The 24,935-nt window shown below is 41.8% G+C and overlaps 1 protein-coding gene and 2 long non-coding RNA genes across 3 annotated transcripts in view; 1 reads left to right on the forward strand and 2 right to left on the reverse strand.

Annotated features, from left to right (window-relative positions):
* Window positions 1-1,312: 1,312 nt before the first annotated feature.
* Window positions 1,313-10,188, reverse strand: LOC121539134. The gene is made up of 3 exons (XR_005995319.2): window positions 10,022-10,188; window positions 2,260-2,436; window positions 1,313-2,157 (listed from the first exon to the last, which is right to left on the reverse strand). It is a non-coding gene; the product is annotated as an uncharacterized LOC121539134 (long non-coding RNA).
* On the forward strand, window positions 9,273-15,968 carry LOC121539135. Its single transcript, XR_005995320.1, has 4 exons — window positions 9,273-9,404; window positions 13,264-13,398; window positions 14,214-14,291; window positions 15,930-15,968. It is a non-coding gene; the product is annotated as an uncharacterized LOC121539135 (long non-coding RNA).
* The window catches only part of LOC121539133 (frizzled-3-like), a 34,381-nt gene continuing 21,393 nt past the window's right edge, over window positions 11,948-24,935 (reverse strand). The window contains exons 6-10 of the mRNA XM_041847408.1: window positions 24,608-24,859; window positions 14,191-14,339; window positions 13,535-13,646; window positions 13,241-13,428; window positions 11,948-12,923 (exon numbers count right to left, since the gene is read on the reverse strand). Of these exons, the coding sequence (XP_041703342.1) occupies window positions 12,695-12,923; window positions 13,241-13,428; window positions 13,535-13,646; window positions 14,191-14,339; window positions 24,608-24,859 (930 nt within the window). The 3' untranslated portion in view covers window positions 11,948-12,694. The remainder of the gene's footprint in view (window positions 12,924-13,240; window positions 13,429-13,534; window positions 13,647-14,190; window positions 14,340-24,607; window positions 24,860-24,935) is intronic.

Below are 24,935 nucleotides of genomic sequence, written 5' to 3' on the forward strand. Positions count from 1 at the left end.
CATCTTATGAAAACAATGTGTTGATATTCTATGAACAAAACACTTTATAGTGAATTTTTTATTAATTGATTAAAATTGTATTTAAAGTTTTGCAAAAGTGGGTCTAAGATATGCAATCCAGGTACAAAGGCAAGAACATGATCAGACATTCTGAAAATGTATTTAAGAATTTGACCATAGTTGTTTTGTTAAAGGGAAGTTTAATCACAGTTCCAAAAAATCCTTGTACGTGATTGGAAAAAAAACTGTAAAATACCTCACAGTACTAGAGATCCCTGGATATGATGTTGTGTTGTTCCACAGTGAGTGGAGATGGCAGATATATGGTACCTAGTCTCAGAAGTTCTGCACACAGCTCTTTTAGATCCACCACAGAGTCTGAGACCAGCTCAGCACCCACAGGAGGCAGAGGCTGGGGTCTAAAGAAGTTGAGAGCGAGGATTGACTTTTGGAGAGCAAGGAGCAAAGATAGATTTCATCCAAACAGTGAGTGTTACCGTATTCTGACTAACCCTGGAGCAGAATCTATATTCTTAGTATTGTCAGGTGCCCAGCACCCATTAGTTGAGAAACATGGACAGTCACATTGTTGTTTTGTTCCACAGTGAGTGGAGATGAGATATCTGAGCAGTCTCGGAGAAGCTCTGCATACGGCACCCTGACATCACTAGCAGCGTCTGAACACCGCTCTGCGTTTGGATCAAAGAGTTCTAGAACTGTCTCTCTGAGTTCTATAGCTGAGGCTGGGAGAAGTTCAGAGACCAAAGATCCAGGAGAAGCCCTGGAGAAGCCCAGGGTGCTGTAGAGTCTGATATCACACCAGACCCTGAGAAGTGCTCCATCTACATCTCACACTTTCAACAGAAAACTCCTCCTGCTATACCTCCTGACATTATTTTTATGGGGGTAAGAAATATCTCGTGACCAGGACAGAACACAAATACTGATTCCATTCAGCTATGAGGCTTAGTCAGATCTTAGCAAATTCTGAAAATAGTTGAAATGTTGACTTTTGAATAATAAGGGGGATTAAATCTACTTAGTCTGACAATTACTCTTAAATCAAATTAGTTTAACTTTGTTGCTAAGTTTTCCACAACAATCAATGAAATGCAATGTTTTTGTACAATTCAAATATCATAGATGGATGACTCAAGGAACCTTTGCTTCAGGAGGTTGTGACTATGAATATATTGATCGGTGTATTAATGGAAGTCTTTGACTTGATGGCTTTGGTGTAGCCTAGCCTCTATGTAAGGCAGATTTCACTGTTTCACTATCTTATAAATCAAACTGAAAATCAAAAACTAGGTCAAGAGTTTTACACTTTCGTGGAAATCTTTTATTTTACATCTAGTCTTTATACATAGTATCTAAATTAAACACATAGGTCTGTCGGTTTATCCAAACACACATTCACTATCATTAACTAAATCTAGTTAATCTGTTAAATCATTTCAAACAACATCACAGTAATGACAAGCCAGACGAGAAGCATTGAACAACATTTAAAATCATTCGAAAGGACCATGCTGACATTTGTCCCATGCATAAAAAGCATTTTGACAGGAGTCAAGACAGCACATAACAAGGCAGGATTTTAATACTGTAACTAGAGCTTGAATTTTAAACATAGATGACTAACTTTAACCACACTGCAGAGTATTGTGATGTGTTTTTCCACAGTTCAGTGCCGTTTTGTGTGAGGAAGATGTCACCCTCTAGGCCACATAAAATATGAGATCAAAGATCATGGGGAAGTCCAAATCATTGACTTTCCAACAAAACATACCAACATAAGTGTCAACAAGTCAGTCTAGAAACACAGGAAGACACGTCTTATGTGCCGATTATTGAAGAAAGTAATATTAGTAAATGCTTATACGTTTACTAATTTGATAAATTCCCTGGATGAGTTGAACCTCTACTATCAACAACCTCAACTTGTATAGATTGTGCATTTGGCCCCAGCTTCTTCCTGCAGTCCTCCAGCTGTACTCTAACTCTCTTGAGAGGCAGCAGTGTCCTCTGAGCTCCACTGTTACAGCCAGGACTCAGTGATTTCCTGCAGTCTTTCAGCAGTACTGTCACCCTCTTGAGGGGCGAAATGGGATCAGGTTGATGGGGAAGAGACAGGCTGGGACTGTCCTCACAATCCTAAAATAAAAGACAACATAAACAGGCATTGTAGGTGGTGTCGAATGGAATAATATACGTTGATGTACTACATCATTTTGTAATGTACGCTTACTACGCTACCTCCTCGAGTTTCATAGACTCTGCATTTGGCCCCAGCAGATTAATGCAGTCTTCCAGCAGCAGTGCAAGAGGAGGCAATGTGCACTGAGCTCCACTGTTACAGTCAGGACCCAGTGTGACTGTAGGTTCGGGATCAGGTTGGTAGGGAAGAGACAGGCTGGCACTGTCCTCACAATCCTAGAATAACAGATATTATGTAGGTGTGTCAAATTCAATATCTGTATACAAACAAACAGTAGATTTCTGAAAAGGTGTAGCAAGTGGGATGTTATTGAATTGCAGTGGCATTTGGGCATGGCATTTTGGAAAAATGTACTTAATTTTTCTGGACTTTATGGCAGGTTAATGACTTTAAATCATTTTTACCTTTATGGTAACATTGTGCCACCAGCAAGGTAGTAACACCAATAATACATTTTAGGTAAATTAAAAAACAAATGTAATGGAGACCAGAGATGCTCAAATCTAAGGTAATTAACCCTATAAAGATCCTTAACTAAAGTGATATGATTAATAACATTGCTCACAATGTAATTTTATTTCATTTAAATTGAGTAACACCAAGTGACACTGGTTTTAGACACCAAATTGTCAATGGAATTATCACGTCTATATTTTTTGTGGACCCCTCCCCCAATAGAGGGAATACTCAGGATCCTTCTTTGTAATGAGCGATTTTCAAGGCAGAAATACCAATGACATAAAACTCTGGGACATATTATATTTTGTAAAAAATATATAGGTATTTGGAATAGATTTCTTTATATTGATTTAAACACGTGTTTACTTTCTAGCATTCAAAATAATTAACATATCCCTAAATCATGTCACTATTGGGACAAGCCAATTGTACCCTTTGTGCAATGCATGAACATAAAGTGTTGCAGTATAAATGACTTGCATTATGTTTATCATTGATAAACAGTTAAATATAAACAAACATTTGATGTGTAACTGTTAGTGGTTGCAAAGACCAGGGATGCAAATGCCACTGCAATTCAAGAACAACCCAAGTCTTTTATCTTTGGGAAATGAGACACACATGAAGAGGATGTTAGCTAGCAACCCAACAAGGTCTTCGCATTGGTGAAAAGTAGCTATTATATTCCTGCAATAGAGTGCACTAGCTAGCTATCTTTTCTTTATAGGCTGTTGGAGGAAGCCTCCCAGGACAAGCCTTGCTTGGTAACATTCCTGTAATGTCAACCAGCAAGCTACAATTAGGCCTATGTTTAGGCAGGGCAAACACGGTGTAAACTGGTACATCATCTAAATAAATAAATCACAGCATGTTTTTGGACTTTTCCAGCTGTTTTTACCTGATTAAGTACAATACCATTGGACATTAATGTTGAAAGTTTAATTTATATTCCTAAAATCTAATTGAAAAGGATGCTGTCGCTGCTGCCTGTTGACAAGACAATGATAAATAGCCCAATGTCAAAACACAGTTTTAAAGTGTCCAAATCAATAACCAATTTGCACAAACAGTTTGATATTGAAAACAAACATTAAATGTACTATCTATACATACATGTGCAACAGTAATCATATTACTTTTATTTTTTTTACGATAACCTTAAACTGCACACACACCAAAACAGAAAGAGAAACAACACTTTTGTAAATCAGTCCTATCGATTATCACGTTGAAATCAATTGCGCGAGAGGGGTGAGGTTGCACGTCCTGTTAAAACTAACACAGCTCAAAAACCACACGGAATCTGGGAATAATGTGTACATCACTGATTAGAGGACAATTTGTAGAAGACAGCTAGCTACATTTTGAGGGTCGCATCAAGTGGGTCGCCAACGCGGTAAGTGTAACGCAACACTTTTTTCTTAATCACTTCCATCACTGAAATCAATAGAACAGGGGGCAAACGTTTGGCACTGTTTAAACCAGGGGTGTCAAACTCATTTTAGCTCAGGGGCCACATGGAGGAAAATCTATTCCCAAGTGGGCCGGACCGGAAAAATCATGGTATATATAACTTAAAAACAACAACTTCAGATTGTTTTCTTTGTTTTAATACGATCAACATACAACATAAAGCTGGAGCCTGAGGACAGTGTGTCCAAAATAGTACAAGCACAACATCACTATTAATCATAAAACACGTCAAGTTGATTTGAAAATTCTAAAGAAAAAGAACACACAAACACACAATGCCTCAGTGATTAACAGAACTGTTTCACAGATCACAGAACTATATCAGGGTGTCATTTCTCAGGCAGAAATGTAGATAAAAATAATGAAATCCTGTTCCCCAAACAAGTGCAAGAACCACAGAGTCAAGAATAGGTTAAATATACAAATAAAATAAAAACAATTAAAAACAATAGCACATCAACATAAAAACATATAAACATAAAGCTGGAGCCTGAGGACAGTGTCCAAAAGCACAACATCACTATTAATCATAAAACACATCAAGTTATTTGAAAGTTCTGAGGACAAAGAACACACAAACACACAATGCCTCAGTGATTCACAGAAGTATATCACAGATCTATATCAGGGTGTCATTTCTCAGGCAGAAATGTAGATAAAAATAATGAAATCCTGTTCCCCAAACAAGTGCAAGAACCACAGAGTCAAGAATAGGTTAAATATACAAATACAATAAAAACAATTAAAAACAATAGCACATCAACATAAAAACATATAAACATAAATCTGAAAGCGTTGCTCAAACTCCCGTAACAGTCCCGTTATTTTATCTTTGAACCGCTTCATGTCTGCCACATGTTGGGTCGCGCACACATTTTTCAGACAGGGAAGTGAGCTGCATCACCACCGGCAAGTTGCGTCTCCCACAATGACAGCTTCAACTTGAAAGAACGTATGCTGTCAAAATACTGTGTGACAACTTTGTTGCGCCCTTGCAGCTGTTTGTTCAAGTTATTCAGGTGCTCTGTAACATCCACCATAAATGCAAGGTCCTGCATCCATTCTGCGGAATGAAATTCTAACACTGGTTTGCCCTTTTCTTCCATGAACTGTTCAATTTCTTCTCGTAAATCAAAGAAAACGCCTCAGCACAGCACCTCGGCTTAACCATCTTACCTCAGTGTGGTATGGCAGGCCATAGATGTGGTCTTTCTCTCTGAGAAGAGAGATCGGATGAAATTAACAGTTTGGATGACCACCTTCATGACGTTATCCATCTTTAATGACTTGCAACACAAAGCCTCCTGGTGCAAAATACAGTGAAAAGTCAAAAAATCACGTCCTCCATTTGCAGATTGCACTTTCTCTCTGAACTTTGTCACAACGCCTGCTTTTTTCCCAAACATTGAGGGCGCACCATCTGTAGCCAGGCTGACAGCGCGGGACCAGTCCACTCCGACCCTGTCCAGCGCGCCGACGAGTGCGGTAAAAATATCAGCTGCTGTCGTTGTATCTGTCATCGGCACCAACTCCACGAACTCCTCGGTGACGGTCAATGTGTCATCAACTCCACGGATGAAAATGGCCAGTTGTGCAACATCTGTAATGTCCGTGCTTTCATCAATTGCAACCGAAAACGCAATAAATGACTTTACTTTTTGCTTCAACTGGCTGTCCAAATCCACTGAAAGATCGGAAATCCGGTCTGCAACTGTGTTTCTTGTCAGGCTGATATTTGCAAAAGCCTGCCGCTTTTCAGGGCACACAATCTCCGCTGCCTTCATCATGCATGTTTTTACAAATTCACCCTCACTAAATGGTTTTGAAGCCACTGCGATTTCATTAGCAATGAGGTAGCTAGCTTTCACTGCAGTGTCACTGATGTCTCGGCTGTGAGTAAACACAGACTGCTGTTTCTTCAGACCCGCCAACAGTTCATTCACCTTCTCTCATCTCCGCTGTCCTTGAAAGTTGTCATATTTGTCGGCATGAAGACTCACATAGAGGCGACGAAGGTTATATTCTTTCAGCACTGCAACATGCTCTGAACACACCAAACATACAGCTTTCCCATTCAATTCCGTGAATAAATAGGATGACCATTTTTCTTGGAACACTCTGCACTCTGCGTCCACTTTTCTCTTTTTTGACAGAGACATATTGGGGCAATGAGGGTGCCAAAGCACATAATGTTAAAAGTAGAAGCCGTAATAAATATTGCGGGCAAAACAAAGTAGTTCATTGGCTGCACGTGCTTGACCTACTTGCTCTGCCCCGGTATAAACAGTTTGCTTGCTTAACACAATTGCTATTGCGCCATCCAGTGGACGCAATTTGAACAGCAGTTTATTTTTATTGAAAAATTGCAGCGCATTTTTATACTTTACAAAAAGTATAAAATCCGCGGGCCGCATCAGGCCCGCAAACGGGTTTAATCCGGGCCGAGAGATGATTAAAAAAAAAAAAAAAAAGACAAAGAAAGTATAAAAATGCACTGCAATTTTTCAATAAAAATAAACTACTGTTCCAATTGCGTCCACTGGATGGCGCAATAGAAATTGTGTTAAGCAAGCAAACTGTTTATACCGGGGCAGAGCAAGTAGGTCAAGCACGTGCAGCCAATGAACTACTTTGTTTTGCCCGCAATATTTATTACGGCTTCTACTTTTAACATTATGTGCTTTGGCACCCTCATTGCCCCAATATGTCTCTGTCAAAAAAGAGAAAAGTGGACGCAGAGTGCAGAGTGTTCCAAGAAAAATGGTCATCCTATTTATTCACGGAATTGAATGGGAAAGCTGTATGTTTGGTGTGTTCAGAGCATGTTGCAGTGCTGAAAGAATATAACCTTCGTCGCCTCTATGTGAGTCTTCATGCCGACAAATATGACAACTTTCAAGGACAGCGGAGATGAGAGAAGGTGAATGAACTGTTGGCGGGTCTGAAGAAACAGCAGTCTGTGTTTACTCACAGCCGAGACATCAGTGACACTGCAGTGAAAGCTAGCTACCTCATTGCTAATGAAATCGCAGTGGCTTCAAAACCATTTAGTGAGGGTGAATTTGTAAAAACATGCATGATGAAGGCAGCGGAGATTGTGTGCCCTGAAAAGCGGCAGGCTTTTGCAAATATCAGCCTGACAAGAAACACAGTTGCAGACCGGATTTCCGATCTTTCAGTGGATTTGGACAGCCAGTTGAAGCAAAAAGTAAAGTCATTTATTGCGTTTTCGGTTGCAATTGATGAAAGCACGGACATTACAGATGTTGCACAACTGGCCATTTTCATCCGTGGAGTTGATGACACATTGACCGTCACCGAGGAGTTCGTGGAGTTGGTGCCGATGACAGATACAACGACAGCAGCTGATATTTTTACCGCACTCGTCGGCGCGCTGGACAGGGTCGGAGTGGACTGGTCCCGCGCTGTCAGCCTGGCTACAGATGGTGCGCCCTCAATGTTTGGGAAAAAAGCAGGCGTTGTGACAAAGTTCAGAGAGAAAGTGCAATCTGCAAATGGAGGACGTGATTTTTTGACTTTTCACTGTATTTTGCACCAGGAGGCTTTGTGTTGCAAGTCATTAAAGATGGATAACGTCATGAAGGTGGTCATCCAAACTGTTAATTTCATCCGATCTCTCTTCTCAGAGAGAAAGACCACATCTATGGCCTGCCATACCACACTGAGGTAAGATGGTTAAGCCGAGGTGCTGTGCTGAGGCGTTTCTTTGATTTACGAGAAGAAATTGAACAGTTCATGGAAGAAAAGGGCAAACCAGTGTTAGAATTTCATTCCGCAGAATGGATGCAGGACCTTGCATTTATGGTGGATGTTACAGAGCACCTGAATAACTTGAACAAACAGCTGCAAGGGCGCAACAAAGTTGTCACGCAGTATTTTGACAGCATACGTTCTTTCAAGTTGAAGCTGTCATTGTGGGAGACGCAACTTGCCGGTGGTGATGCAGCTCACTTCCCCTGTCTGAAAAATGTGTGCGCGACCCAACATGTGGCAGACATGAAGCGGTTCAAAGATAAAATAACGGGACTGTTACGGGAGTTTGAGCAACGCTTTCAGATTTATGTTTATATGTTTTTATGTTGATGTGCTATTGTTTTTAATTGTTTTTATTTTATTTGTATATTTAACCTATTCTTGACTCTGTGGTTCTTGCACTTGTTTGGGGAACAGGATTTCATTATTTTTATCTACATTTCTGCCTGAGAAATGACACCCTGATATAGTTCTGTGATCTGTGATATACTTCTGTGAATCACTGAGGCATTGTGTGTTTGTGTGTTCTTTGTCCTCAGAACTTTCAAATAACTTGATGTGTTTTATGATTAATAGTGATGTTGTGCTTTTGGACACTGTCCTCAGGCTCCAGCTTTATGTTTATATGTTTTTATGTTGATGTGCTATTGTTTTTAATTGTTTTTATTTTATTTGTATATTTAACCTATTCTTGACTCTGTGGTTCTTGCACTTGTTTGGGGAACAGGATTTCATTATTTTTATCTACATTTCTGCCTGAGAAATGACACCCTGATATAGTTCTGTGATCTGTGAAACAGTTCTGTTAATCACTGAGGCATTGTGTGTTTGTGTGTTCTTTTTCTTTAGAATTTTCAAATCAACTTGACGTGTTTTATGATTAATAGTGATGTTGTGCTTGTACTATTTTGGACACACTGTCCTCAGGCTCCAGCTTTATGTTGTATGTTGATCGTATTAAAACAAAGAAAACAATCTGAAGTTGTTGTTTTTAAGTTATATATATACCATGATTTTTCCGGTCCGGCCCACTTGGGAATAGATTTTCCTCCATGTGGCCCCTGAGCTAAAATGAGTTTGACACCACTGGTCTAGCCCATTCATAGACGTTAACTTCTTTAGCACCTATTGATGATAGTATCTTCTGGTCGGGGGGAGTTTTGTTAAGATCCTCTGACGCTCGTCTGAACGTTAAAACAACCCTTGCTTTACGGTTTTGGAAACATAAGGAACTCTTTCGTATCAGCAAGAAACAATAATAAATAAAAATAAGGTTAAATTACTACACACCTTTATAGGGTTAATGTTCTAACACGGCCATATCTCATCACTTGTTTACGGAAGACATAAGTGGCCACCTGTGCTAATTACCTATCTAGCGTTCTCCGAACACCTGTGTGTAAGCATAACTAGGGAGGAAGTGTAGTTTGTCAACTGGAGGCACATTCAGCTTGTGGATCTGTGAAAAAAAGCTACAGTAAGTGTATATTTTTTATTCGAAATATGATTTCTCGCTGATATGAAAGATAAGGGGCAAATTGGCATATGTTTCGAAAACCGGTTTGAAAGCAATGATTGACGTTTCTAAACTTTAAAACACAGCTTCTGAAATGTAGTTAATATGGAGCCAACCATGGGCGAATGTAACCACTGAAAACCCTATGTATTGAGAAGGGTTTTCGAGAACCGTGACCCCCCAGTGCTTATGACAAAATCAACAGTACAAAACCGAAGATATTGATCTCTTTTAATCTCTTTATTTTGTCGTCGTGTTGACTATAAACTTTAAATGGTACCATCACCAATCTGAGGTAAAACGGATGTGTAATTCGGCTAATTCCTCCCCAATTCGATGTGGTCAAAACGTCAGTTTGTGTAATGTAACACTGTCCACATCATGGAAAGTAGCGTAATATGCATTAGATGGCAAAATGATTCAATATCTTAATTTAGGATGATAGTAAATGAAGCAAACTTCGATTTTTTTTCAACTATCACACATTTCTCACTAGTTGAACCATTTGGACAAAATGCTCGTAAACACAATTTGACTAGAGCGTCCATAGGGTCTGTGCAAATATGCTGTTTGCTTACCATGTTATTGAATTGGCTGTATCCTTTTTTTGTAGGGTCGTTTCACGTTTGCAGCTACAGTAGTTATGTTCTTATTAAGTGCGAAATGCTAGGCAAATTAAAGTTTGGAACCTCTTTGACTAGGCCACGAAATGAAAAGCATTCTCCGCATGCTCAGAAACCTTGTTTCTTTCTGTGGATAATCGTGTCGGTTGGCATGGCTTGTGATGCATTACCGCCACCTACTGGACTGGAGTGTGGATGTTGTTGTTTTTTAGACAACCTGACATCCTGTAGCCTTCATTTGTTTCTTGTTGATATATTAAATCCAAATAAATCAAAAGTTGCTTGGGTATAGAGCCCAAAATATCTTGACTTCACGGTCCAATATTTTTCAGAGTGAGAAATAGCGATGGCCCAGCAGTGTTGTATAGATATCCACACCAAGATTAATCAACACACACCCCAACATCCCAAACACATTTCATACAAAAAACTTTATTTGAATTCTTGCATAACTCTAAAACTCAACTTGACATCTACACACATTCGGACAGAGCTAGCCATAGAGTTAAAGTGCTCAACCATTTTTTATTTTATTTTAGGAAAGCTGTGATCTATACAGAGAGAGCAGAGATAGACTTAGAGCAAGAGGAGTAGGTCCAACAAGTTGGCCTTCATCCCGTGTTGGAAATCCTGGTCTTGGAATCAGGGTTGGGGTCAATTCCATTTCAATTCAGGAAGTACACAGAAATTCCAATTCTCTTCCATTATTTTCAATGAGGAAAATTTGGAATTGGAATTTGGTTTACTTTCTGAATTGACTGGAATTGAAAAGGAATTGACCCCAACCCTGCATGGAATGCTGCAGGTTTTTGAATTTAACTGAAAAGGTGAAAAGTAGCCAATCATTGATGTTGATCAATTAACATTCTGTGAGGTGTGCCTGGTTGGAACTAACCCCTGAAATACCTGGACACTTGAGGACCAGGGTTTAGGTTATGATTGTGGGTAAAGGGCAACTCCTACCGCGACAGCAGGCAGGAGAGCTTTGGAGACTGAAGGTGAATGAATGAGAGTGAGGAGGCAACTGGGAGAAGCACAGTCAGTCACACAAGCAGGCACGGAACAAGGGTATTTGGGTGTTTGACATGCAAAAATATGCTACTTTGCTCAGTAACACACTACAGAAAGACAGACAGGCAGACACATACAGACAGACAGAAGAACATGTTGCATCTTGAAGTGCCCAGTGGTCACGTCCTTGAGGTGCAACTCAGTGTGGTGAAGCACCATGGGTAAAGTGTTAGGCATCAGGTGGAAAAACACCAAAGGAGAACTCAGGAGATTGACAGTGTCCTGACACACACAGGCATACACACACACACACACAGATAGGCGCAGCAGTGTATTATAAATACACACAATAGCAGCAGTCTGAGGTGACTGAGGAGAGGCAGGCGTGGTTTAAGGTACCTCTGGACTGATGAGGTAGGCTGGGTTTAGTGTACATTGGAGTGTGTGTGTGTAGGTTTGCGTGTGTGTTTGTTCACGGGTAGGGGTGAGGTAGGCTGAGAGCAGTAAATGAAGCACTACTCCTCCCTCCATCTGTCCTTCCTTTTCTATCCTTCCCTCCCTTTCTGAATCCCAAATCGATCCCTAGCAACTATTCCCTACGCACTCATTTTTTACATTTACATTTTAGTCATTTAGCAGACGCTCTTATCCAGAGCGACTTACAGTTAGTGAGTGCATACATTATTATAATTTTTTTCCCCGTGGGAATCAAACCCACAACCCTGGCGTTGCAAACGCCCTGCTCTACCAACTGAGCTACATCCCTGCCGGCCATTCCCTCCCCTACCCTGGACGATGCTGGGCCAATTGTGTGCCGCCCCATGGGTCTCCCGGTCGCGGCCGGCTACGACGGAGCCTGGATTCGAACCAGGATCTCTAGTGGCACAGCTAGAACTGTGATGCAGTGCCTTAGACCACTGCGCCACTGCTGTGCCCTGAAGCAATATGGCCAAACAAATGTTTTTCTTCACCTATCGTATCAGAAGGCAAGGTGAAGGAATTACCTTATTATTGAACCCTATTCAATCCTTTCTGATCTACAGGAATGCATAGGAAGTTGGGCCTAAGGGTTGATCTCAAGCAACTCTTTCTCTCCTAACTTCTATAGTTTCTCTCCACCAGGTGGGAGTATAGTGCTGTTTAATGTACCGCACTACATGTACACACATGCACATCTTTTCAGCAGTATTCACAGCCAATCTTCAGAGTATAAAAAATTATAATAGTCTTGTTTCACAGCCACAGCACAAGAGCACCGTAACACACACACACAGAGTAGACTTTATCAGCTCATCTCTGGGTCTCTTGGTGTGTATCAGAGTACACATAGAACCCCCCTCATTCATAGTGGGCTGGCTTTCTGTCCATGTAGCCATTCCCTCCATTGGGAGCCCAGTCCAAGGCCAACTGACTGATTGAGGGTTAGCATCTCGCTAGTTAGCAACCTCTGTGAAAGGCTGTCCAGGAGAGATCCATTTGTCAGTCAAACTGAAAGCCCCACTCCGTCTCTCACACCCTCCTGCTGAATGGGAGGGACCTGTGTGTCTGTCAAAGGTGGGGAGCGGGACAACTGACAACTTCTTGTTCAGCAGTGATGACATAATTTCCTGTTCCTAGTCAGGCGCTGGCTCCATTGTCGCCATCATTAGCGATGTGGCCGAAGCTTGTCCCGTGGGTGATAAGGGTGGGTGGGGCCACGGAGAGATCACACTGGCTGCTGTGCCGTGATTGGGCATCCAGTCGGTAGAGGCTGCTGTGAGTGGACAGCGGGTGGTTGAGGCAGGGCGTGCTGACGTGGGGGGCTAGAGTGTGCTCCTCGCCGCCTCGGTAACTACAGGGGGTGTAGCTGGTGGTAGGGGAAAGAGAGGGGGAGGAGACGTTAGTTCAGTAGTTCACAACTTTATGTACAACCCACACCAACAGGTATGCCAGCTGTACTCTCTAATCTACAGCCAGGTGATTTTATCTCAGTTATAGAACTGTTAATAACAGATAGATTAGTAGCCGTCTAAAGACAAGGATCTCTTGAAGTGCCAGGCTTTAGGAAGCCTGAATCCAGATTCATCATGTATTAATCTTTGACCAAAAAAAACGGCTCATATACAGTGGCATCCATAGCCAACCCTCTCTCCCTTCTTTCCTCCTTCTCTCTTACTCTCCTACCGTCCGTCTCGGGAGCGATGCAGGCTGCCATGGTAACTGGTTTTGCTGTGCACGCTGCCAGCCTTGCTGCGGGTGGAGGAGACGTGGCCCAGTGAGTGGATTGGTCTGCGGTCATCAAGGGCGTGTCTAGGGTCGTCAGGCTCGTCAAGAATGGCCAGGTGAGTGGAGGATGCATGGGTGGAGGTGCCCTGGGGGGAGGGGGATTAGGAATGAAAAACAATTAGTGATATTATATTACATTATTAATTATGGTTAGGATCATGTTTGGTGACAAGGTCATGGTGCCAGTCTTACCTGGGTGGAGGTTCCCCGTGATTTCCTGATGATGGGGATGTGGGGGTCCCTCAGTAGAGACTGGGCAAAGTCTGGCTCCTGGAGCACATGTCTGCTCTCATTCACCCCACTACTGCAGAGGGGGGAGGGAGGAGTGCAGGGAGAGAGGAGGAGGCGGGTGAGAGGGGTGAAGGGGGAGGGGAGGGAGAGGGGCATGGGAGGACAGGAAATGAGTGGAGGGGGAGGGAGAAGAGCAAGCCAAAAGAAGAGGGATTGGGGAGAGAAGGGAAAGAAAGGGAGTGATGCAGGGAGAGAGGGAAGGCAGAAGGGTGGGAGAGTTGGAGAGATGGAGGGGGAGGGAGGAGAGAGAAATGGAGTGAGCGGAGGAGGAGGGTGTTATTGAGGGTGGGAGAACAGGCGCAGAAAATAACCTAATCACCATAGAGACCGGGTTATGGGAAGTGTGTGTGTGTGTGTCAGGAGGGAGGGAGTGACGAGGCTTTTAGTGACATTTTCACGTTGGTCAAATTACTCATTTGAATATTTTCTGCAATTTATCAAGCTAGCGAGTGGTTCTACATTACTAAGTAGTCAAATTACCAGCTTGAAATGAGAAATACACAAACATTAAAATACACATACACCCTCTCGCTTTCTTTCTCTCTCTCTCAGCTTACTCTTTGTGTCTGCGTCTGTGTAGGAAGCTGGCCCATTCGAAGCAGGTCTTCTTGCTGCCCACCCAGAAAACGGAGGGAATCCCCACCACCAGCATCATCAGGTACTTAATGAGGAACATGGCCAGGTCTGGACGACTGGTCTGCTCAACCTACACAGAGAGAGAGGGGGTTGGGGGAGTGAGTGAGTCGAGAAACATCTGCTATTTCATCAGAAACACTGGCAGATCAAAACAACCATTCAACCTAACACACAGCGAAAGAGAGGACAGAGAGGAGAGTGTGATGGTGTGCGTCCTCATACTGCACAGCTCACTGCCCACAGACAGTCCTCCCTTCTGCTCTACTCCACATGCCAGCACAGTGACTGTGTGTGTGTCTGAGACAGCTAGAAAGGCTAGCTACCTGTAGTCTAAAACAGGGCTCTCCAACCCTGTTCCTGAAGAGCTACCGTCATGTAGGTTTTCATTCCAACCCTAATCTAGCACACCTGATTCTAATAATTAGCTGGTTGATAAACTGAACCAGGTTAGTTACAACTGGGGTTGGAGCGAAAACCTACAGGAGGTTGTTTCTCCAGGAACAGGGTTGGAGAGCCCTGGTCTAAAACCACAACTTTTTCTTGTGATCACAAATAACATCACTGACTAAAATGTGCCACTTACACACAGACACAAACACACACACACAGACAACACACACACATATGGACCTCAAGGAGCGCGATCAGATGACATGGAGTAAAATGTGAATTCCAAAGTGACTATGGGATACAGAGAGGGTCACTGCACGGGGAGGACACACGTCAGAGAAACCTGAGCACTAGCACCTGCTCGTACCACATATTCCACATACACACCAGCACATTCACACTCATCACTGCTCATATTCCGTTAATTAATTCAACTTTATACTATGAGAGAGAGCGAAAGAGAGAGAGACAGAGAGGTAGATGTGTGTGTTCTATTGCATCTGTAATGTTCACCAGTGGAGGGGAGAACAGCTCATAATAATGGCTGGAACAGAGTAAATGGAATGGGTTTGATGTATTTGATACCATTCCACTAATTCCGCTCCAGCCATTACCATGAGCCCATCCTCCCCAATTAAGGTGCCACCAACCTCCTGTTATGTCCATCTTTCTCAACTTTCCTAATAACTTACTTTCTCTCTATTGCAGTGGCAGACACATCCACTTTTAATTGATATATTGGCTGGGAAGATGAAAAGCTTTCGCCACCTGGTTAACTGTGTGTGGTGTGTGGTTGGTGTGTGTGTGTGTTTCGAACAGAGACAGTGTGTAAGCATAGATGTTATAATTAAGCAATAAGGCTAGAGGGAGTGTGGTATATGGCCAATATACCACGGCTAAGGGCTGTTCTTATGCATGACGCAATGCGGAGTGCCTGGATACGGCCCTTAGCTGTGGTATATTGGCAATATACCACAAACCCCCGAGGTGCCTTATTGCTATTATAAACTGGTTAGCAACATAATTAGAGCAGTAACAATAAATGTTTTGTCATACCCGTGGTATACGGTCTGATATACCACGGCTGTCAGCCAATCAGCATTCAGGGCTTGAACCACCAATTTATAATCTGTGTTTACACACAACCTTTAGCTTCTATCACACATAAATTAACCAGTTTCTGCTTATTTTCAATGTATAATACATACACAGTGTACAAAACATTAAGAACACCTTCCTAATATTGAGTTGCACCCCTTTTTACCCTCAGAACATCCTCAATTCGTCGGGGCATGGACTCTACAAGGTGTCGAAAGCGTTCCACAGGGATGCTAGCCCATGTTGACTCCAATGATTCCCACAGTTGTGTCAAGTTGGCTGGATGTCCTTGGGTGGTGGACCATTCTTGATACACACGGGAAACTGTTGAGCATGAAAAACCCAGCAGCGTTGCAGTTCTTGACACAAACCTGTGCGCCTGACACTGTTCAAAGGCACTTAAATATTTTGTCTTGTCCATTCACCCTCTGAATGGCACACATACACTATCCATGTCTCAAGGCTTAAAAATCCTTCTTTAACCTGTCTCCTCCCCTTCATCTACACTGATTGAAGTGGATTTAACAAGTGACATCAATAAAGGATCATAGCTTTCACCTGGACTCACCTGGTCAGTGTATGTCATGGAAAGAGCAGGTGTTCTTAATGTTTTGAACACTCAGTGTATAATATATTTAACTGCCTTAATGTTGCTGGACCCCAGGAAGAGTAGCTGCTGCCTAATGGGGATCCTTAATAAATACAGATACAAATAAAACTAAATATATACAATAGCAATACAATGAATTGTTTTCTCTACTCTGCATTAGTTTAAGTGCAGGGGACTTTTTTGTAGAACGACAGGGGTCCAGTACGAAAAAATATGAAAATGTATGCACTCACTGTTAGTCGCTCTGGATAAGAGCGTCTGCTAAATGACTAACATGCTGACTACACCAGCCACCCGTGTGCGCCATCGCGCGCATGTTGATTTTGTATACCCACACCAGACGTGATCATGACACGCAGGTTAAAATATCAAAACCAACTGTGAACCAACTATATTAATTTGGGGGCATGTCAAAACACACATGAAACATAATAATAATAATATGCCATTTAGCAGACGCTTTTATCCAAAGCGACTTAGTAATGCGTGCATACATTTATTTTTTATTTTTTGTGTATGGGTGGTCCCGGGGATCGAACCCACTACCTTGCCGTTACAAGCGCCGTGCTCTACCAGCTGAGCTACAGAGGACCACAGGGTTCATGGACATTTAGCTATCTTGCTATTGCTATCTAATTTGTCCTGGGAGATGACATTTTATTTCAAAAGAACAGGATTTTAAGTTGTATTATGTTACTAGTCTGCTTAGTAGCCTATGGCTATGCTGCTGCAAGTGCTCACGTGCAGAATGGATTAGCGGCTGTAATATTCTCCAAAAATTGATATTTTGAAATGGAGCCCATGCCTTAATTTTAGGAGTTGTTTGGCAAATGTATGTGTTTTAGAAACCTTAGAACCTGCTCTTTCTGATTTGGTTATGAAATCAAAACATCTTTATCTGCATGAAGGATGATTTGAAAAAGTTGCTTTTGGTTAAACTCTGTTCCCTTCTTGTCAATTACCCACGCTGCGCTGCAGTCTATTCATTTACAAGGCAATTGAGAATATTGTCACCCATCAAACTATGGTCAATTTAATATTGTCTTAAGGCTACATCTATTAGATGTGTGAAATTAGTTTTGATATAGTTTAGGTGTAGTTTCGATGGGCCAACTGTCAGGTGAAAGAAGGGCAGGGGAGAAAAAATGACATGTCCTCCTAAAACTGCTTAGAACACACACTCTGTTTGTGATATTGAAATTCTAACAATGACAGTGTGTTCAATAGACTTATTTAAACTCTTAAGGATCGGACCCTTTTTTTCCATTTTCACCTAAAATGACATACCCAAATCTAACTGCCTGTAGCTCAGGACCTGAAGCAAGGATTTGCAAATTCCGGAATTGGTCAATTTATACATTTTCAAGTACATAACTATAGAGAACATACAAAAATGATATGGTAATACAACATGTAAGTTTACACACTCCCAGGATAGACATACATGATGAATCATTAGCTTATACACTTTCACACATCTAGATGGCCTGGCAGGGTGGGTGTGGAGCCAGAGACAGCAGGGGTTCAAACTGTAGAACCCAGTTCCTACATTTGAATATAAAAATTGATTTTATCAAACAAAACTATGCTATATTTTATCTCTGGGACCCTTAGGATGACAAATCAGAGCAAGATTGCTGAATCTAAGTACATTATTTACCTTCAGAGGTGAATGTATCAAACCAGATGCCATTATACGTTTTTTGTTGTTGTGCACTCTCCTCAAACAATAGCATGGTATTTTTTCACTGTAATAGCTACTGTAAATTGGACAGTGCAGTTAGATTAAAAATAATTTAAGCTTTCTGCCCATATAAGACATGTCTATGTCCTGGAAAGTTTGCTGTTACTTACAACAGTCATGCTATTCACATTAGCGCACGTTAGCTCAACCGTCCCGTATACGGGACACCGATCCCGTAGAGGTTAAGTGTTGAGGTGGAGCAACTGAAATGGAAAATTCCCTGGGTCTGTGACACCCGCCGTTTGGCGCAACACAGACCCAGTGGCGAGCATGGTGAAACTGAGAAGACATTGTCTGTCCTTTTGAGTTTTGAAGCAGAGTCTTTACCTAATAAAGTCATGTTAGGATATGTCAGTTATCCAGTGAGAACTTTTGGGCCGAACCCACTAAGGTGTTTCAGATGCCAAGCTTCAACATACAAAATGTGCTAACACCATGATCCCGAAGAAGAAGAAAGTATGAGACTTTGGTCCTTTTTCAACTTAACCAGTCAGATGAAATGGATACAATTTTTATGTCTCTGTGTGCAGTTTAAGGGAAGTTCAAGGTAGTTTCGCGAGCCATTGCTAACTTGCGTTAGCACAATGACTGGAAGTCTATGGGAACAGCTAGCATGGGCGGGGGCGTTGCTGCTAAATGATTACAGGGGAAACATACACAGTATACTGAGAGGTCATCAAGTGGTTGGGTTCAATTCCAACTTGCAGGATGAATAACTACCTGTGGATGGTCAGTAGGTACTTGCATCCATTTCTGTCTATGAATTTGAAAGTAGTTATATTTATCAAGCCCCATCCCTGAGCTATTTACCATAACAAGTGGTGGGGTGACCACTTTGTTGTTTTTCTAATCCTAGATTGCCCCTTTAAGACGACACAAACTACTGGAAATGAAATAAAATGTTTTAGAAACCCGCATAACAGTCTCTTAAAGCTTTGCTCATTTCTTTTAGACAGGACTTTTACAATGCATGTTGAAACGACTTGCAAATATTCTCCAATTGTTTGTGACAAATTCAATATATTTTTCCATAACTATGTGTTTGTATGTGTTACACCATCATAAGTAACACATATGCTCCTGACTGCATGTGCTGCCATAGAAATATAATGAATAGAACGGGGAAAGGGAATACCTAGTCAGTTGCACACCTGAATGAATTCAACGGAAATGTGTCTTCCACATTTAACCCAACCTCTCAATCAGAGAGGTGCGGAGCGCCCGGTGAGCAGTTGTTGTTGGGGGTTAACGGCCTTGCTCAAGGGCAGAACGACAGATCTTTCCACCTTGCCGGCTCGGGGATTCGAACCAGCGACCTTTCGGTTACTGGCCCAACACTCTTAACCGCTAGGCAAGTCAATGATGGCATAATGGGTAGACTGGCAGCCATTGCGAGTGTACCCATAGGAGCAAAGCTAGGTTCAAAATATACAGGTTAAGACAAGAGGATTCTAATGTTCCATAAGTCAGGGATCATCAACTAGATTCAGCCGCGGGACGTTATTTTCTTGAGCGGATGGTGGGGGGGCCAAACGTATAATAATTTCAAACTTTGCTTACATTTGTATACAATCATGTGTCTCTCTATTATGTCTGGGAATACTTGGGAACATATTTACAAATTGTAAATAATTTGGAGCTGATTTGCTGGTGTTTTTACAGTATTTTATGTCCAACCCATTTATTATTTTTTCTCAGAAAACTTGAGGGGCCAAATAAAACCACAATTTGGCCCGCGGGCAGCCAGTTGGGGAACCCTGCCATAACTCTTTGCGCCTCTATTCAACAAGGGACCAGCTTCCGAATTCGGAATTACTGGGAGTGAATGGTAGCAGTACAGAAAGTTTGGCATCAAAGTGAAAAACAAACACAATTGTACTGAATTTCAGCTAACTACTCAGCGAACACATATTATAACTGTCATTCTATTCATTTAGAATTAAAAAATAATAATCTACAGCCACTTTATTACTGGATTTCCCGACCGCTGGTCAATTTTTCAAAGCTAATCCTGTAGAATCCAGCAACAGCGCTGGTCCCATGAATTTGTTTAATTTCGAACGCTTCCGCATGGAATTACAGTGAGGAAAAAAAGTATTTGATCCCCTGCTGATTTTGTACGTTTGCCCACTGACAAAGAAATAATCAGTCTATAATTTTAATGGTAGGTTTATTTAAACGCATGTCAAAAATGTTATAAATTGATTTGCATTTTAATGCGGGAAATAAGTATTTGACCCCCTCTCAATCAGAAAGATTTCTGGCTCCCAGGTGTCTTTTATACAGGTAACGAGCTGAGATTAGGAGCACACTCTTAAATCTCCTGATTCTGCCTCCTCAACCCTCCTCTCCTCCCTTTCTGCATCCTTTGACTCTCTGTGTCCCCTATCCTCCCGGCCGGCTCGGTCCTCCCCTCCAGCTCCGTGGCTTGATGACTCATTGCGAGCTCACAGAACAGAGCTCCGGGCAGCTGAGCGGAAATGGAAGAAAACTAGACTCCCTGCGGACCTGGCATCTTTTCACTCCCTCCTCTCTACATTTTCTTCATCTGTTTCTGCTGCTAAGGCCACTTTCTACCACTCTAAATTCCAAGCATCTGCCTCTAACCCTAGGAAGCTCTTTGCCACATTCTCCTCCCTGCTGATACTTATGTCATGCAATAAAATGCAAATTAATTACTTAAAAATCATACAATGTGATTTTCTGGATTTTTGTTTTAGATTCCGTCTCTCATAGTTGAAGTGTACCTATGATAAAAATTACAGACCTCTACATGCTTTGTAAGTAGGAAAACCTGCAAAATCGGCAGTGTATCAAATACTTGTTCTCCCCACTGTATATATTGTAAAGTGGTTATCCCACTGGCTATAGGGTGAATGCACCAATTTGTAAGTCGCTCTGGATAAGAGTGTCTGCTAAATGACGTACATGTAAATACAATATGTGCTGTGATTTGTTGATTCAAATCCACTGACATTACAAAAAAAATACATTCCATTGCATGAGCCACATCAGTTAACATCATTTTAATGAACATTCTACATTACCATGGAAATGATCGCATCACAATACCAGGCAGCCATTGCGAGTGTACCCATGCGTTTACCAGACAAATTGCCAGGGTTATAGGTTCCAAACCCGTTCTATTCATTCCTGTTCAATGTGTGCTACTGCTACACCTTGATTTCACCTTTCTATGTGTGCTCGTTTGCTACAACACCTTGCTTCCCACTGGGCAAAACTGGTGGGATCAATGTTGTTTCCACGTCATTTCAAGCCCCCCAAAAATCGATGACGTTGAATGAACGTGGAAAACTGATTGGTTGAATCCAATGACATGGTGACATTTTTTGTTGATTTCACATTGAATTCACATTAGTTGAAAAATCAACCAAAACTAGACATTGAACTGACATCTGTGCCCAGTGGGTTGTTTCAGCAAGGAGCAGCAAAGTTTCATGACGTTGTTAAGAGTCCATGTTACCGCAGAAACGGACTCAACCGCACGAATGCCCGGCCGTCCCGTCTTCAGTCAGCAGTTCGTTACCAAAAATGTTTTACGGTTAATTGTGCCAGCTCTAAAACACACACACAGCAGGTGCTTAATAATTAACAGGGAGCACTACAAAGCCTCCACAGAGTGGAGGAAACTTAATACCGTGCAGTTGGGTTGGGCAGAGTAACGTTACAATGTGTGGGTTACAGTAAACTAAGTAGAGAGGGACTTGTAATAGGAGCAGTAAACTAGCCCACAGAGAGAGAGACCTCTACACTTACAGTGCCTTAAGTAAGTATTCACACCCATTTCCACATTTTGTTGTGTTACTGCCTGATTTTTAAATGTATTAAATTGAGATTTTTCATCGCTGGCCTATGCACAATACCCCATAATGTCAAAGTGGAATTATATTTTTATAAATAAAAAATGAAAAGTTGAAATGTCTTCAGTCAATACAGTACATTCGGAAAGTATTCAGAACCCTTCACTTTTTCCACATTTTGTTACATTACAGCCATATTCTAAAATGGATTTGATTTTTTTTTATCCTCATCAATCTACACACAATACCCCATAATGACAAAGCGAAAACAGGTTTTAGAAATGTTTGCAAATATATAAAAAAACAGAAATACCTTATTTACATAAGTATTCAGACCCTTTGCTATAAGACTCGAAATTGAGCTCAGGTGCATCCTGTTTCCACTGATCATCCTTGAGATGTTTCTACAACTTGATTGGAGTCCACCTGTGGTAAATTCACTTGATTGGACATGATTTGGAAAGGCACACACCTGTCTTTATAAGGTCCCACAGTTAACAGTGTATGTCAGAGCAAAAACCAAGCCATGAGGTTGAAGGAATTGTCCGTTGAGCTCCGAGACAGGATTGTGTCGAGGCACAGATCTGGGGAAAGGTACCACATTTCTGCAGCATTGAAGGTCCCCAAGAACACACTGGCCTCCATCATTCTTAAATGGAAGAAGTTTGGAACCACCAAGACTCTTCCTAGAGCTGGCTGCCCGGCCAAACTGAGCAATCGTGGGAGAAGGGCCTTGGTCAGGGAGGTGACCAAGAACCCGATGGTCACTCTGACAGAGCTCCAGAGTTCCTCTGTGGAGATGGGAGAACCTTCCAGAAGGACAACCATCTCTGCAGCACTCCACCAATCCGGCCTTTATGGTAGAGTGGCCAGACGGAAGCCACTCCTCAGTAAAAGGCACATGACAGCCCGCTTGGAGTTTGCAAAAAGGCACCTAAAGGACTCTCAGACCATGAGAAACAAGATTCTCTGCTCTGATGAAACCAAGATTGAACTCTTTGGCCTGGATGCCAAGTGTCACGTCTGGAGGAAACCTGGCACCATCCCTACTGTGAAGCATGGTGGTGGCAGCATCATGCTGTGGGGATGTTTTTCAGCGGCAGGGACTGGGAGACTAGTCAGGATCGAGGGAAAGATGAATGGAGCAAAGTACAGAGAGATCCTTGATGAAAACTTGCTCAGGACCTCGGACTGGGTTGAAGGTTCACCTTCCAACAGGACAACAACCCTAAGCACACTTCCTTCAGTGGCCCAGCCAGAGCCCAGACTTGAACCCGATCGGACATCTCTGGAGAGAACTGAAAATAGCTGTGCATCGACGCTCCCCATCCAACCTGACAGAGCTTGAGAGGATTTGCAGAGAAGAATGGGAGAAACTCCCCAAATACAGGTGCGCCAAGCTTGTAGCGTCATACCCAAGAAGACTCAAGGCTGTAATCGCTGCCAAAAGTGCTTCAACAAAGTACTGAGTAAAGGGTCTGAATACTTATATAAATGTGATATTTCTGTTTTTTATTTTTAACACATTTGCAAAATTTATAAAAAACTGTTTTCGCTTTGTCATTATGGGGTATTGTGTGTAGATTGACGAGGGGGAAAAAACTATTTAATACATTTTAGAATAAGGCTGTAACGTAACAAAATGTGGAAAAAGTGAAGGAGTCTGAATACTTTCCGAATGCACTGTAAGTATTCAACCCCTTTGTTATGCCTAAATAAGTTCAGGAGTAAATATTTGCTTAACAAGGCACATAATAAGTAGCATGGACTCACTCTGTGAACAACAATAGTGTTTAACATTATTTTTGAATGACTACCTCATCTCTGTACCCCAAACATACACATATCTGTAAGGTCCCTCAGTCGAGCAGTGAATTTCAAACACAAACTCAACTACAAAGACCAGGGAGGTTTTCCAGTGCCTCGCAAAGAAGGGCATCTATTGGTAGATGTGTAAAAATAAAAAAGCAGACGTTGAATATCCCTTTGAGCATGGTGAAGTTATTAATTACACTTTGGATGGTTTATCAATAAACCCAGTCACTAAAAAGATACAGGCATCCTTCCTAACTCAGTTGCCAGAGAGGAAGGAAACTGTTCAGGCATTTCACCATGAGACCAATGGTGACTTTAAAACAGTTACAGAGTTTAATAGCTGTGAAAGGAGAAAACTGAGGATGGATCAACAACATTGTAGTTACTCCACAATACTAATTTAATTGACAGAGTGAAAAGAAGGAAGCCTGCACAGAATAACAATATTCCAAAACATGCATCCTATTTGCAAACTAGGCACTAAAGTAATACTGCCAGAAAATGTGGCAAAGCAATTAACTTTTTGTCAAGACTTTTGAAAAGAATAATGGGCAAATGTTGCACAATCCAGGTGTAGAAAGTGCTTAGAGACTTACCTAGAAAGACTCACAGCTGTAATCGCTGCCAAAGGTGCTTCTACAAAGTATTGACTCAGGGATGTGAATACTTATGTAAATAAGATATTTCTGTATTTCATTTTCAATACATTTGTAAAGATGTCTAAAAACATGTTTTCACTTTGTCATTATGGGGTATAGATGGGTGAGATTTTTTATCCATTTTTAATTCTGTCTGTAACACAACAAAATGTGGAATATGTCAAAGGGTATGAATACTTTCTGAAGGAACTGTCCACCTACCTGGTAGGGACAGGGTATGTGGTAGTCTCTGCAACGCTCCTGGACCCAGGTGGTCTCCCAGAGAGTCCTGTAGCTGTGTTCATACAGGTAGCAGGAGATTACCGTGAGCAGGGGCACCAGGTAGAGCACAGAGAACACCCCGATACGGATCATAAACTTCACCAGCTTGTCCTGGTTCTCCTTCTCCAGAGGGATCTCCATACGCACACGGTTCAGAGCCACAATCCCCGTCAGAAGCAGAGACACACCCACCTACAGGCAGATATATAGGAATTAGAGAACAAGGGGGCCATCTTCAGATATTGATTATGTATTGATTCAAGGGAAC

Source organism: Coregonus clupeaformis, chromosome 25 (genome assembly GCF_020615455.1).
Source record: "Coregonus clupeaformis isolate EN_2021a chromosome 25, ASM2061545v1, whole genome shotgun sequence".
NCBI lineage: Eukaryota > Metazoa > Chordata > Actinopteri > Salmoniformes > Salmonidae > Coregonus > Coregonus clupeaformis.